The sequence below is a fragment of the Apteryx rowi genome, unplaced genomic scaffold (genome assembly GCF_003343035.1).
Source record: "Apteryx rowi isolate R43461 unplaced genomic scaffold, aptRow1 scaffold_54, whole genome shotgun sequence".
NCBI classification, from domain to species: Eukaryota; Metazoa; Chordata; class Aves; order Apterygiformes; family Apterygidae; genus Apteryx; species Apteryx rowi.
This window is the reverse complement of record NW_020450805.1, coordinates 2120418-2137165: the sequence shown is the minus strand read 5'-3', so window position 1 is coordinate 2137165 and position 16748 is coordinate 2120418. Positions and strand designations below refer to the sequence as shown.

The 16748-nt window shown below is 36.8% G+C and overlaps 1 protein-coding gene across 1 annotated transcript in view; it reads right to left on the bottom strand.

Annotated features, from left to right (window-relative positions):
- The window catches only part of LTBP1 (latent transforming growth factor beta binding protein 1), a 197372-nt gene that overhangs the window by 133086 nt on the left and 47538 nt on the right, over nt 1–16748 (bottom strand). The window contains exon 3 of the mRNA XM_026081275.1: nt 7784–7951. Coding sequence (XP_025937060.1) covers nt 7784–7951 — 168 coding nt within the window. The remainder of the gene's footprint in view (nt 1–7783; nt 7952–16748) is intronic.

Below are 16748 nucleotides of genomic sequence, written 5' to 3'. Positions count from 1 at the left end.
TTTAGCCAGTAAAGAAATCTACCAGCTTCTTTTGTGCTTGCATAATTCAAAGGCAACTTTTTCTTCTTAAGCCAAAGTTGGCATATACTTGATCTTCACTGAGGTATGTGCAAAGACATTTGGTTTAGCAATAACATAATTATAGCTGTACAAGGTAGTGTGTTTATTTGAATATGCAACAATGCAATCATTCAAATAAATACACTCCTAGTTCTCTCTTTACAGCACTTACAGGTCAGATAATCCCTGTAAGTTAAAAACCATGTACAATAAAATAAAGCATTATGCATTTTAACTTTGTGTGCTGTTTTGCTTTAGCTTTGAGGGAAACATACTCCATGTGTTTTTGAATGACTGCAGGTGTGGATTTTGTACCATTTCCATTTGCGTTTTTTCCTATGACTGCACATCCAAAAACTGTGTTCTCTATAATATACACTTTGGTGAGTGCTTTGAGAGCAGATGGACTTTTGCTTCAGTGATGGTCTGCAGTCTTCAAGGTGAGCAAGGGAGTGAAAATGAATTGCTAACAGGCTTGTTTAAGTTCACCCTCATTAAAATCATCTGGCTGTACAATGTATTTTCTTTAAATTGGCATTTGGCCTCTGCTGGAATCAGAGGGGAAGATGTCAAATTTGAATAATTAGTTTGATTACCGAAAAAAAAAAAGAGCTCACAGATGCTGTAAACTGTATGGTAGAGACCAGAACTATCTGTTGATAACAAATACTGATAAATACAGAGAGGAAAGAAAGCATTCCTCTGGGGCAGATGTGGATATCACAACAACAAATCCCCTAAGATATGGTTCCTCTTTGTAATTTGAGTATAGGTGGCCAAAACTTGAAAATGCCTAAAAACTCAAATACTGGTCAGACTACAGAGTGGTATATTTACCATAGAGGCCAGAATTTAAGTCCACTAGTGATTCAGTTTAGGAAAGCCTAAACTACACTACCTGAACTGTAAGTAAAAAAGATTTATTCTCCAGTCTTCTCAGATTCACTTTATAGAATGAAGGGAAGTTAGAAAAACGAATACCTGTTAAATTGATGCTTGTTGCCAGTGTTTTCTCCCAGAATCAACTTGCTGTTATTTTGCATTGGCTCTTCAGACTGGGAAATACCTTTTCCCCAGCATCTTCTATAAGGCAGAGGATGCAAATAACTCATAAAGTAGTTCTACCATTACTTGTCTTCCTTTTTATTTTACCCACTAAGTCCAGTGTCTGAGCAAAAAAACTTGCCTTTGTTTTGCTACAGCTGTTACAATGCTGCTGCAGGAATAAATATTTAAAGCATGGTCATCATTTACACAGATTAAATTTCAAATTACCAGCTGAAACAGTGAATAAACTCTAATTCCCTGATTTTTAAATTTTTTTTTTTGTTTTTTGAGGGAGAGAGACACTCTGACTCACTAGCCTGCTTGATTACTGCTGTGGAATACTTAAAAGTTAATCTTTTAACTGAGTTGTCTGAAAATTCTGAATTTTCAAGTGTCTGCCAGGTAAAAAGAAAAAATATTTCATCTGGCAGCAAAAGAGTGTAAAACAATAAAGCCTGACAGAACAGCAATGATAATTACTGCAGAAACAGTGGAAATAAATCTTTTACCAAATAAGGCTACAAGGTAGCCACTATAGAGAGAGTAAAAAGGCTAAACTGATACTACAGCATGAATAGCAAGTCTCTTGCATCGTAATTACTTCAGAAATGATGATACTATGGCAAGTTCAATTGCAAAAACAAGAATATCTCAGAGCAACATTTTACTTCTACCCACAGAGAATACAACGCTAAAACAAGACCATGAATCATACACTGCCCTTGACCTAAGCAGTTATTCCAGAAATGGCCTCCTCATCAGTTAGGATATGCAATGGAACACCACCAAGTTGAAAACCAAAGTATTTTAAAAATCAGTTCTCCTTAGTTATGTTACTAGAAGAAACTTAAAAATCTCTGCATGATGTTTGTTATCAATTATTTTAAACCTTCAGTTTGAGAAGCTGCATTTACATCTGCTAAGTATGAGCTGAAGCCATAGGAACAGCGTTTTGCTGGAGCACAAGTTACACAGATCTGACATGGGTCATCTACCAGGGGTGTCACCATTCACCAAGCAGTAAATATACTTCCTAACAGAGAAGATGTTGCCATTACTGAACCACTGCAACAAACCAGTAACACAACAAAGAAGCAATTATAATGGGTAGAAAAATGAGTACTGTATGCCTCACACAAGCTGCCAGGAAAGTTTTTAAATACTCTCAACTCTACACACATGCTTCTACAAGCTGTTGGTCTTTTAATCTGCCTTCCCTGACACGCAAGCCTTTCTATGTCATCAATTTTTCTCTCCACTGTTATTTAAAGTAAATGTCTCTTTGTGCTGCTTATGTATGAGCATTAACCAAACACTGACAAATCTTTGTGAGATGTCATAGTCTAACAGTACCTGTTGACTGTAGTAGGATAGTCTGTATCATAAGGAGCAAAGAAACAAAAACTTTATTACACAGCAAATGGCAGCAAGAGAAAGCTATGGTTTAACATCTTGTTCCTTAGTAATGAAATTAGGTGTCCATTTTCTTTCTGTTATGCCAACACTAAGCATTAAAGCAATTCCCTTAAAAAAAAAAAAAGTTAAATGCCATTTATTGCTCTTGGATCTCCTGTCATACACAAAGTACAGTTGAAAAAGTGTTGGCTTGCTTACAGGTCATTGCCATTTTTTAACCAACACTAAGAGGTTTCCACAATCCTTTGATAGGACAAGAAATGCTTGAAGAAAAGAAACATTAACTTCTGAAGCAGTGACAAAGATTCATGATCATGTATGTCTGAAGAAAATTCAGAAATTCAATCAACTTTTGATAAAATAACTGCCTTATATTTTCACAATTCTGAGGAACTACGCCCCCTAGATTGTTTTCTAGATAGGGAATCCTACTAAAATAATAATTACATAGTAATTCTTCTTACTAAATTCCCTTCAAATAACCCATTGTTTTAAAATATTTTGGTCAAATTTTCTGTCACTACTTTCAACACAAGACCAAATAAACTTTGAACAAAATGTTTACACTTCTTCTTGGAAGTTGCTGTCTATACATAATTGGAAACTTCTGGACAACCTCAATTATTCAAAAGCATTTTTACAGAGTAACACAGGAGAAGTCTTTGATATAAAGTTCTAATATGGGAAGTGCCAAAACTCTATAGGCAATATCATTATTTACCATTATATAAGGGAGGTTGGTTGTTTTTAAGGTATCACTTACTGACAACATAAATATTTGCGCATTATTGCAGTAGGGCACAGTATATGCAGACTATTGTGATCTGTGCTGAAAATTCTCTAAAATAGATTAAAATATCTTTCACCTGGAACCTCATGACACCATGTCACCAAATGATCTTTGGTGGATCCAGGTAGTAGCCTGCTTACGTAGGATTGGAGAAAAGGTCTTTTACAGAGGAGAGGAGAAGAAAGGAGGCTGGATGAGGATCTTCTCATTCTCCTCTAACATCACAAGAAAGAATGGCTCACACGGACTGCAGGCCCCAACGCATAAATCTGATATCATTCCCAATCCCATAACTAAAGCACATTCTTTACACAGATCAGTGAAGTAGTAGGAGAAACACTTTTTGATTTTCCTTTAGATTCAATGAAACAAGAAAAAAGGGTACCTAAAAATCTCCCCTTCTTCCAAGGGGAAACACACAACAAAATATTCTCTCATCACTGATAATGGTCTAGGCAAACTATGGTTGTGCACAGCAAGGCCAGGAGGAAGGACAATTGCGAAGGCTATATGAAAGAGACTGGAAAAGAAGGGGAAAGGAATGTTAAAAGGAGAGAGAGAGACTGATGAGCATTATAGAGTGATATAAAATGGACTAGGAGAGCAAAAATTCTATTGCTGTCTCTCCCACAATCATCTTCTATGATCTTGGGGAAAAAAATCCTTAAACTCTGCTGGTTTTCCATCTGCAGAGTGCTGTTACTTCTCTGTTTGACATGGATACTGCCAAGTGCTCAGACACAAAACCTCTACAGAAAGATATGCATTTCCATTCAAAAACATGTAGTTCTTTTTAACTCCTCATTCATAACAGTTTGAATGAACTGCTTTAAATGAGACATGGGGCTGCAAATGAACAGTGAATATAAACCTAAGTATTAAATGACTGCTTCCTTTACTAAGTTCTGTTATTCCTGTGCAATGAATGAGATGGAGATCCTGTAGAAAAAAAGTGTAAATCTATAATTAAATGCATATGTCAATGGGGCAAAAATTAAAGACAATGAAAAATATTAATTTGGGCATTTCCTAATTTCGAACTGCTTCATTTTATAGTTACAAATTAGTTGTCGCTCTCCCACTCCTTATAGAGAGAAAATTAAGAAAAAAAGGACATTTTGGAATATGCAATGATTTTGAAGAGAAACAGGACACATTACTCCAAGGAACTTCCAGTGAATGACACGGGAACCTCCTACATTATTCTGTATGCTTCCCTTCCTATGCACATACACAGTCCCTGTTTTACAAGCCTCTGTAGATATATCAGAGCTGAAATACCATACAACCTGCACATGCACCCATCCAACAGAGTAATGAGAATCATCTATTCAGCAGAAGTTTCCCCTTAGATTAAATGCTTTCATTCTCCAAGCCAATGAAATATTGGACATCGGTTAGTTTAACTGTGCAACATACCCCATTCACAAAATGAAACCATAAAATACAGAGTTTCGCTGAAGCACATTGGCAATCAAGGGGATCCTTCCCTTTTAAATACCAAGTTTTCATCGCCTCTGGTTGAAGTGCTAGAGCTCTTCATGAAATCTGGCAAAACCCTAGCTACCTGAAAAGCTACATTTTCCCCAATTCGTTTCTTGTTGCTGGTTTTTGTTTTTTAATGGCTTATCCATATCTAATAAAATCTTCAGAAAACCAAGACTTGTTCCTCRTCTGAACTCACTGCTACCAAGTTTCAGCTGAAATGACCAACCGAGAAAATTTTAAGAATCTGAAGTAACCCATGGAAAAGCTTTAGTAGCTTTATACAAGCATCACAACAAAGGCTCTCTGAAAAAATGTTTACAAAGTTCAGCACAAAGTTTAAAAGATAAATATAAAATTTTATTTTGTTCATTATTAGAAATAATGACCATTAAAAACATAGCAAAGTGACGGCTAACTGCAATCTGTCGTCAGATGATCTAAATTAAATACTGCGTACTAGAGTGCTGCTTATGCTAAGGAAATGCATTTAGATCCAATAACAATCTAAAGCAGTTTCCTAATTTCCCACTCATAGTAGGTGTCTATTATTAGTAATAGGAGTTAGTTTTCCAAATAGGGCATGTGAATTTATCCTTTCTGCTTATAGAAAGAACAAGTACTTTTAAAAACATACTGAAAAAGAGCTGTTCACTACTTTTTAAAATATGTATTTTCTGACACAACATTCTGTTTTATGGTTGCACTTTTTAATGTCAAATGGTCACAGGAAGAATTTTCATGCATTTTGGATAAACAGTAAAGAAACAAGTTTAGAATAGGGCCTTAAGAGCAAAAAGCACAAACAAAATATAATACAGATGTTAAAAATTAAGAAAAACAAATTATTTTTGCTTTATGGATCTGCTTTGAGGAGACATCTTTATCAGGACAAGCTTGAGCTAATGAGAGACACTAGCTGGAGAACAGAAATAAAAATCATTAAAATAGTATGTGCTTTAAACTCTGAATCAAGAGCTCCTGAAAAAACAGGGACCAATGAAAGCACTCAGTCTCTAGGTGGGGGCTCTCTCCTCTCTGAATACGAAGAAATAAATTAAGTTCACTAAGCACTTTTATTTGCAGCTGGAGAACCTTGAAGTCACAGTTTAGATTTGTTTCTTATTCCTCTTCTGTGAAAATGATCATACTCAGAGCTGCTGTGAATGCTTTTGGTCTTTCAAAGACAGTGGAGAAGATAGCCACAAACAGGCTAAAAACGACTGTATGTGCGCAGTGATTTGGTATTATACATTTTGAGATATAATGCTACCCTATCTTTTTATCAAATATAATTATCAACTGCTTGTGTTGAATATTTCTAGCAGTTTATTGTACCTGGTGAATCACAAACTGCATGGCCTGAGGCCAGGAAGGAAGGTGTGTAACATGTCTTAACAGGTCAATCTCCAGGATCCAAGTTTTCAAGTATTTGAGAGGGGATCAGGTTACAGCACAGATTTACATAGCAGACAAACTACAGGACTGCCCATTTTCAACATTTCATAAATTCAAAAAAAAAAAAAAAAAAAAAAGAGGTCAAAGGAAGAGAGAAAAATAACCTTATCATTTCACAGTAGTCAGAAAACATGAAAGAAAAACTTACTTAGCTGTGGTTGTCCATATTAACAGTAAGCACAAATATAAAGTGTTAATTTACTATCCCTTTATAAAATCCTTTTTTAAATGCCTCAAAACAAACAAACAAAAACAAAACATGTGCTGTATTGCTCTTTTAAAACACTGTTTTTATTATCATTATTCCAAAATATATATATATATTATACAAATATGTATATTATCAAGGAAAGTGTTATACATTTCGAGAGCTTTCATCTCTAGTCTGATAGTCTAGTAGGAGTCTTAAGAGAGGGACTGCTCTTTATATCGTCTGTCTGGATGAAAAGAAGAATTATTTGGAATAGCTTTTTTCTCCCTCAGAGGCTGAAACATAGTGCACTTCAAAAAAGGCAGTATTGGCCAGCATCAGCACTGCCTGACATTGTGTTTATACTAGAAGGAGACTAAAATTACAACTTTCATATCTGGCATTCTTTAAGTACACATCAGCAAAATAATTAATTTTAACTTTTTGTAGATACAGATACTACAATATTTTCATGATCACAACAAAAATACTTTCTATGAGCAGTTAACAGCATGATATTGTGAAACAACAAATTTGAGGTGTTTACACATCTGCTTCTACACAGCTGTATCTCTCAGCTTACAGAACTGGCATTTGCACACAAGGTCCTATCACCATCATATATTGTACAGTTAAAATATGCCAATCCATTATCCCAGACAGCTTTCAGGATTTGTTTCAACATAATCGACCAGTCACAGGGTTTAGACTGGCACACTGTTGATACTTTTAATGAAAAAGCATACAGAATAAACATTAACAGTGAAATGACTAGCTTCAATACTTTCGATTGGACTTAACATGATTTCAGTTTCAAAAAATGACAAATATGAAATCTGATTTATTCACAGCAGTAAATAAGCAAAAATTGTAAACTGACATGTATTTTTTAAAAAGGACTGTAGTCCTAAGCATCTCTTGAATGATTTTTTAGAAGACAGTTGCATTATATTAACTGGATTTTGTGTGCATTTCATACCAATTCAACAGATAAAAAGGGAAAACAGAACTTTTAGTGGAACCTGACATTTTCCCTGTTTATCAGCACAAACTCTGAGGGGCAGATTTTACTAAAAGCTTCAGCTTAGCATATTGCAACCCTGCAGCTGAAACTTCAGATGAAAAATACATTTTTTTTTTCTATGGCACAAAAGGAACTTCTGGGAACATTTCTGAAGGATCCCAGAAAGCTTGTCTAGCGTACAATGGTTCCTACTCAGCACAGCCCTCCAAACAAAGAGTAACAGATGTACAACTGGTCTTAATAACTAAATATCTCCTCCCTCTGTTAGTCAAGAGAGGACAGCTAAGGACAAATAGAGTTTCAGGGTACTTACCTACTCGGAAGTTGGTGGCTGTCAGCGTGTCAGCAGCATGGCCGTTTTCACTGATGAGGGTGGTGGTATTTCCCTTCTCACAGTTATTCTGACAGTTGCCCTTGGTACAAGTCACTTTACAGATGCTGGGTGTAAAGACCACCTTGATGCGGCCAGTGTGATTTCCCACTGTCAGCGGAGGCAAAGAAAAAAAGAAAAATAAACAGATCACTTTGGTATCCATTGATTTCCTTCAAAAAGTTTTTTTTTTTTTTTTTTAAAGGGGGGGTGTAGAAAAAGGCGACAGGTCTACAGGAGGAGGGCAGGCTGCAGTGCTCTCTCTCATAGATCTCCAGTGGTGTCTCTGAAACAGGAGTAGGAAGCTTAGCAAACAGAACTCCGGGATACGCTCCAAAACCACATTTAAAGTCAAGTCACTGGAGTGGGATTAGTAATCACAATGCTGCACTTTATTCACAGTCAGACAAAGCGCAATACCAAGGGCATGACAGCTTAAATAGCCAACCCTGACAGGCAGATGTAATGTAAAGAGCCTGGCTGTGCACCTAGGGGTGAATAAACTCTTGTGTCCTCCTGCATACTTTTCCTGTTTCTGCACTTATTAAGTCACTATTTGTAGCTCGACCCCTGGAAATGTTTTAGGCATGCGGCATGTCTGAAAACATCTGTCTCAAATCTCCTGGCACCCCAGCCCAAAGTGGTCAAACCTTGTGACGCAGCTGCCTGGACCCATTTTTTCACAGTTTTTTGGCACTATTTCTCCACAAAGATTTACATATTAGAAACTGAGCTTTGCTGTCAGCCTTTGTTTAAATAATAAATAGCTAAGTCAAAGAAATGGGTGAGTAAATATCAATAGTTGAAAATACTAGTTCTGAGCTCTAAAAGAAAGAAAGAAAATGGCTATATTTTCATTGTGTTTACTTTCTTAAAGGCTTAAAAACCCCTCAAAAGTAATGCAGACTGAGCAAACATTAGTTTTAAATTAAGCTCATCAGAAAACCTTTTTCTTGTTATAGAATTTGATTTAGGAGCAGATATATTTGACTCCTTATCTAACAGCTGAAGGAAAAAAAGACCAAAACTAATAACTAGTAAAATTAGAAAAAAAAACCCTTTTTTGAAATTATTTAAAAAGAAAACATTTTGTTTTCGGCACACTTATTCATAAATTCATCAAACTCTTGCAAATATATTAGGGCATCTTTGTGAAAACTATTCATAAATGCTTTCATAACAAACCTAACAACCCCAAAATAAGACATGCTGCATGGAAAGAGAAGCACCTCCTCCTCCTTCTTCCTGTCATAGAAATAAAAAGGTTGCCAGTGAGTTGTCCAGCCTAGTTTATGAAATGCCCTCTGGGAAAACATTCTTCTGAAAATCTCAAGAAAATGAAGAAAATTTTCCCACTTCAAAAAGAAGATGAAGTCCTCTTATTTCATAAACAAGTAAGTTAAAGCAATTGTGCCAACTGTTTTGTCTACAGTCAGAGGCACTGATCTGTTTGAACAGCAGCTGTATTACAGATGCTCCCACCTTATTCTCCCTAAACGATACTTAGAAGAAGCGCAGCCCAGACAGACACAGAAATAAAATATTTCAACTTGAGGCTAATATTGTACTCTTAATTAATTTAAAAGACACCCCGGATGCCAAGCATTTCTCATGAAAATTATTAATACACCTTTCCCAAGAAACAGAGATCTAGTGGCTTGTGAATTGCTGAGGCTAGAAATGCCAAGTCTTTCTTTTGTTAAAGAGAGCTTCACAAGAAATACTGCAATTTTTGTATTTGGATGGTTTTACATACAAAAAAATCTTTTCCTAGAAAAGCCCAAAACATTTTATATTTTATATTTTCAGATGTTTTAGTAACATATTTCCTTTAGGATGTGATCTAATTAAAAAAACATGGTTAGTTGAGTCACAAAAGTCAGTCCTGCCTAAACTGTAAAAACTACTGTATTGGGGGACCCAGACAAGTTTTCCAGCCTAGCTGAAAACCAAGTTGACTTTGTCAGTATAGAAGGATCTAAATCATGATTTAATTCTCCTCTGTAATGCTTTGTACTATGTTGCTGAGTCCCAAGCCATAGCAAAATGTGGAATCACTATTAACAACAAAATTATTTTTATCACATAGTTCAGATTTTAACAGAAAAATTCTGTAGCAAAAATTTTTTTTGTTAGAAGGAATACCTTAGCATTAGACTGGCTAACTGGAATCATAAATTTGCCTCTCTCATCCCTTGTTGTTAGCATGTGAGTTTGAGAGTATCAATACAGAATTAACAGTGGAACAGTACATTGAAAAACACTGCCCAATATCTACAGAGAAAAGAGTATCCATGAAACAATATTTAAATGAAGATTTTCAGGGAAGTAAAAAGTCTGATAAGCATGTGATGTAAGCCCTCACCTCTGCAGTTATTCAAATCATTATTCAGCAATGCCTTTGCTAGAACACCAATACAATTCTCTTGGATATGCCTGTTTTATTAGTTACATACAGCCAGAAATAAGACAACTTCACATTCTTTTGACATGGGAATATTTTCTCCATCTTTCTGAGATTTATCAAAAATATAATTTTATAACTATTAGTTTCTTTTCCTTGACTAGCAGACCACCACTTTTAACTCTCCCAATTCTTCAGGAGACTGTTAGGAAGAATAAAAAGCTAAAGGCAGCCTTTGAGCTGAAAGCTAATCAGCTCGTGAGGAGAAAGAGCAAGTGATTCAAGGCAGAGACACCATCTTCATCTTTCTTTGTAGTTGTACCTAAGTAGATAGTACTGTCCTCAGGCATCCTAAGGTTCAGGGACTTTAACAGTGAGCATAATGCATGCACACTGAAACTGAAAAAAGACCAAAAATCCTTCTCCTTAAAAAAAAAAGCATTCTACAGAAACTCTGCAAGGTTAGCTTCTTGGTTTCCTTGAATCCTCTCCCTTTCTTCTGTGTCTTTTTACTCTTCACCAGAGAGGGGATGATTTAATCCCAAGTGAGAAACTACATCCTTCAATACTTTTTAGTTGGTTTAGAAGCATTAATATTAAAAGTCACTATTTCAAAGCTAGAAAAAGCCCATTACCACTATAGTCTTGACCTCTCCTACGTTTGAGCTAGTTTATATTGAAGAACCATGTATACTTAAGGAAGCATACAGATTATTTTTATCTTTAAACTTTAGCAGCTTTGCTGATCATGCCATTGTGAGATCATGCCATTGCGACATGGACACAAAAATATCTGCAACTTAGATTATTTCAAATTCATTTCTGGAAAAAAAAAAAGATAGTGCTACAGCACTGCAACATACCTGGAATCATTTTTTATATAGAGAGACAGAAATGTATCATAAACTCTTCAAAACCAAATTTAAACATGGGGAAATGAAACACCTCACCGTACTCTTAAGTATAACACCAGATTGTGACAAAATAGGAATGTAAGACCAGATAAATAAATACGCCTAATGAAAGAAAGCAAAAGCAGAAAATGCAAACACCAAATCAATAGCAAAGCTACTGAAAAAATGGCAGAACTAGAGATAATTTAAGATTGTTGGTTTACTTAAATAGGAGAATCAGGATTACTTGATGCTAGCTGTCTTCCATCCCTGATCTGGGCAGCAAATTTACAGTGGGACACTCGGCCAACTGCACTATCACCTTACAAGGTACTGCCTCGTAGTCTAGGCTTGCTTATACCAAAGGATCCTTAGATATATCTGTCGAAGGAGATCAGTGGAAGAATGTACCCATAATTTTCAAAACCTGTGACACTCTCTTGGGACAGATTCAAAAAGAAAGATGCTTGGATGAACTGATGAGATTTTAGTTTAAAATTGGCACTGCATGGATGTGATTTTCTTTCCATCTCTGTAAGTCACTATGATATAATATTATGAACATGGCAAGCTCCTGCTGTGATAAATACATGACTTAACAACAACCACAGCAGGAGAAATGGAAAATATAAGCAAAAAGCTTTCTTCATAGAATCCTTTCTGCCCCCATAATGACAAAGAGTGATTTTTTTCTGCTTTGACAGAAAAGGTGAATGAGTTAAAGAGGGAGGCAGCCAGCAGAGTTTAGGCCCAGGTGGTCACAGTGCCTTGTTTGCTCATTCCTGGGCAGAGTTACCTAAGGTGAAGGACTCCTAAAGAATCTCTTGGGTCCCTTTGTTTGTAATACTACTCAGCCTTATTCTCTTTCTAGAAGAATTTCTATAAACACTTTTTTTTTCTTCGTTTTATGGCTGCCCTCATAGCTCCAGCATTCTGCAAGGGTTTCGCTATGACAGTATTCAATAGCTGTAGCAGATCTCAGAAGATTTGTGGCATGTCCGTGTTCGGAGGGAAGACAATGGACGAGCAACACTATCAAAAGCAGAACTGGGATTCTGTTAAAAGATGACTACACTGTCTCACAGATCAAGTGGGGCAAAGAAGGGGAGAGAAAATATTTTAATGCGTTTATATTATTGTGTGTATAAGGTTCTCATGTTTCACAGTGATTTAATCAAAAGGATGTGTTTATTCACAATAAAAATCACAAGCAGTGGTTTATACTGCAGACTTGGCTGGTATAGCTTACACCTACCTCTCCCATAATCCTTGCACCAAAATTTTCTGTGACTCTATTTTTGGGGTTCTTTAATAGCTTCACTTACGACACATCCAGAGGCAAATCTCCCGGAGGAGGAAACAGAACTAAGAACTGTAGGTTTTCCATTAGTACCTCCAAGAATGACATGCACTCAGGGTTTTCAGGACACCCTATTTCTGCACTGAACCCAGTATGTTTTTATGTGCATCTGTGCAGAATTTTATGAGACCTGAAAGATTCTATCTGCAAAAAATACCTTATTCTATTCCCAAGGACAACAAATTGTACAATGGGTTTATCCCAGGCAACTTCAAGTGATTTCAGATTATAACCATGAGGCACGAGGATAATTCAGGAAGACAAATCTATTTATCTTCTCCTCACATCAAAGCTGATAAACTTTTAAACAGAAATAGATTCAATAGTTTAAACTGTCAGATGACCAACTCCCTTTCCGTCTCTTTTTTTTTTTCTTAATTAAATACTGACAGAATAAAAGCAAAGAAAGAAGAGGAAATTACTTATTTCCTAAACCAGGTTTCTCCCAGTTATTGTACCAGTCCACCTGGTTTAGTTCTTACCATTAGATATGCTTGTTCAGCCAAAAGAAAAGCTGACATTGTCTAAAAATCCACCATGTAAGTAAAATAGTTAAGGTTTTAGAGCTATTGCCTAATGACCTTTTTAGATTTTTGACAATATATAAGGAAATTCTGTCTTATCACCACTGAGTCATCAATTAAAAAATAATCCTCAATTCCCCAAGATTAGAACAAGTTGAAACAGGGCTATCATACAACCTGCATATGTCAGAGTCTGGAATGTGAACTTACAGTAAGAGCTAAGCGTGGTGGGGGAAGAATAAAGGAGAGTCACTACATTTATGCACAGACCAGAGGCAGATCTTTGCTGAATTTCCTATTACGCATTGAGAGGGCTACAGTCTTTGCTATGCCTAAAAAGGACTAGAACAGACACCGAGAGATCACCTAATCTCCCCCCTCTCTTCTTCTTCCCAAGGCAGGATGAAATAACAGTACTGCACAGAAAGTCTGTCTATTCTTAAAACCCTTCTCTTATGCAGTTTCCACAGCCTCCCCAAGGAATGTATTCCAGTGCTTCAGTCTCTCTTCATATTAGAAAGATTTTCTTAATACCTAACCCAAATTTCCTCTGTTGCAGTTTAAGTGCTTTACTCCCTGCCTTATCTGCAGCCAACTCTGAAAAAAACTTTATCCCTTTATGGATCAACTTCTAACATAGTTGAAGACTGCTGCTGTGCATCTCCTCAGTTTCATCTTCTCTAGCTGAAAACTATCTCAATTTTTTCTCTCTTCCTAACAGGCCACATTTTGTAGACCTGCATTCTCTCCTGTTTTGTTTTTGACTCCCTTCACTTTGTTCTCATCTTTCTTGAAATAAGCAACCCAGCTGTATTTCATTCAAGATCCAATGCCTTCTCCGATGCTTAAAGAATTGCTCCCCATGGTTCTGTATGCAAGCACACTCACCCACCCAAACATTTTGAACAAGAAGGGAGATGGGTATGTCATGCTGTCCTTTAATTACCATGTCTAGACAGCTATAGCTACACATTATATGTAATTAATTCCACCACTTGTTCCACTTTTTGTTATTTCTATAATTCTTATTTTTTGTTGCATTTGTATGATATTACAGCTATTTCCTTGGTTTAAAAAGCCTAATCTCTGATATTCTGTCACTCTGTAAGTGCTCAGTTCTATTGCCTTTATGGAAGCCAATAGGATTATTCAAAGAGCAGGACACTATCCTGCTATCCATTATGATGGTAACAGAAAAGTGGCCTCCACAACTTCTTTCTTGTTGCTGTTCTTATCATCATTGCTACTACACACACACATCTATATATACCTATTTCTGTCTCTAGCCAAGTCACTCTATCTTTATGCCAACATTTCCTCCCTGTTTCTTGTTCATGTGCTCCTGCCACAACCTTCTCCCTCCAGTCTGAAGAGAGCTCTTAGACTTCTTGGTTCTATTGCACTCTTGTTTCTTTTCCTTCTTTTTAAGCCCTGCTTGCTTCTTCAGCATCCTTGACAGACAGGGAAAGAAATCATTCAGAAGACTGGGTTGAAAATTTCACGCTTCTGAGACTTCTAAGATAAGAAAAAAGGTAACTGAAAGAAAGGTCTCTAGAAAAGCCTTTTTTCTTCCCAATTACCATGTGGCTACAATCTCCTCCTTGCTTCCTGTCACAGCAAAGGGAAGATCTTCTGCTGATTTCCTCATAAAAAAAAATTCTAACATACAGCAAAATTTTTGGTCTGTTCTAGGAGAGATGAGTAGCCTATCCTTCAGTTCTCTTAATATCAGCTTAAGATAGACAAACTCTGTGCAGTCTACAACAAAGGCTTGTTCTGTTCTCATTGACAAGGATGGCCATCACTTAAGTATCTCATTAAAGAAGCAGCTGCCCATGCAGGCCCAAGTGCAGAAATGGTTTTGAAATAAATTTATAGTCATATTTACATGCCCCCCAGAAGTYTGCTGATAAAACATTCTCTCTCAGACACAGCATTTCTAGACCATGTCAGATGAATTCACAGCAATCACAATCAATTTTGTTCTGTGCAAGTGCATAACACATGAATCACGTACAGACTAGAAATCTGGGATCTCTGTCAGCAGGTTTTATGAATAACCTTTTTTCTTCCTGTCTATTTTACCACCACAATGATTCTCTATATGCCATCCTCAGGCAGAGAACATTCTATCTTGGACCACAGCCATTTTCCAAGTTTAAAACAATGTGAAAAAATCTAACCAATAATTGGTAGTAAGCAGTATATCTATCATTTCCCTTTACATAGCTTGGGGTGCTCCAGAAAAAAAGACTGCCCAAAATAAATTAACAGAGTCCACACTGTAGTTTGAGATGCCTGACAGAATGGTCTTAATTCTGTTTGATTAGATTTATGGGTGAGGATTTTTTTAACCTGGTTTGTGCTAATATATTTTAAAATTATTACATGCAGCCTAGATCCACACAGRGATATTATACTAAGAAGCCTAGCATTTCAGAGCTAAAATTTTAGCCTTAAATTATACCTCTGATCAGTGCTAGGCCTTCTTGTACAAGAGATAAGAGAAGTTAATTGCATGGAGCAAGCAACCACCAAACCAGCATGCTGCTGAACACAAACATGCCCAACCCAGTAAACAGGAAACGCTGAGAACATAGGACTGTGTTTAATTCAAATCCGTTTTGGGCTTAAACACTTTCCTTTGAGAAACTGGGGGACTCTTCACTACAGCTGGGGTTCCAAACCCTAACATGACTATGCTATAGTGTTTCTTAGGGAGCTGAATCCGGCAGGAGAGTTTTAACAAGGCTTAGTTGACTGAATGCCTGAGGAGAGGCAGACAGAGGAATGCTTCAGCTGCAGATCCTGGCACAAATTAAGCAAGAGATTAGCACCCAGATGGCCTCTCTTCTTCAGATTGAAACACTTGCCCAGAAATAGAACTACAAGTTCCTCAGGAGTCTTACAAAAGTTCACATCTGTGCTTATGGTTAGGAACTGGAGACATTTCCAGGAGTAGGCAATGCAGCATGGCATTCAGGTACGCAAGTCTTGTTTATCTCCTGCTCAAGATATCAACTTCCTTTGGGATCTAAAGCATATCTGGACCCAAAAGGCTTTCACTTGAGGGGCAAGGGAACAAAAGCCGTAAAGCCAGATCTAGGAACAGACAATCCTCTTTAGAGCTAGGCCAGAAATCCAGTCTACCCAGTGCTCATCTCAGCTGTAACGCAGCAGCAATGACTTCACAGACCACCACGAATTTCCACTGATGGCTGGCACTATCACATGAACTACCTGCTCAGATAATGAATTCAGCAACTTTCCACACAACCTGATAGTGATACAGGAGCTCAGGTGGGCAGTAGTTGTATCATCGACACTTTAGTATTTCCTGCCAGATGCAACAACCACAGTCCACTGAATTAGGCCTTTATACACTGGGAGTAAGATTCATTCCCACCTGATTTCAGTCATCTGAAATGACATACTTTGCCTAAGGTCATTATTTAGGCTCCTTCCATTATCAAGACAGCAGACTTCACCCTGCCCTAAGATAGTAAACCAAGTCTTAAGCTGGGAAAGTGTATTTTCTTTAGAAAAGAAATTCTTGAAAGAGACATATAACTTTTTCCCTCATATACATGACTCCCTTAAACAAGAAACCAAATCTTAGGTGCTACACTCTAAAATGGTTATCGTTTCCAGGAAGAGTAAGGAATAAAAGTTAAAAAAATACTAGCTTACAGAATACATTCATCTAATATTACATTTCCCAAAAGGA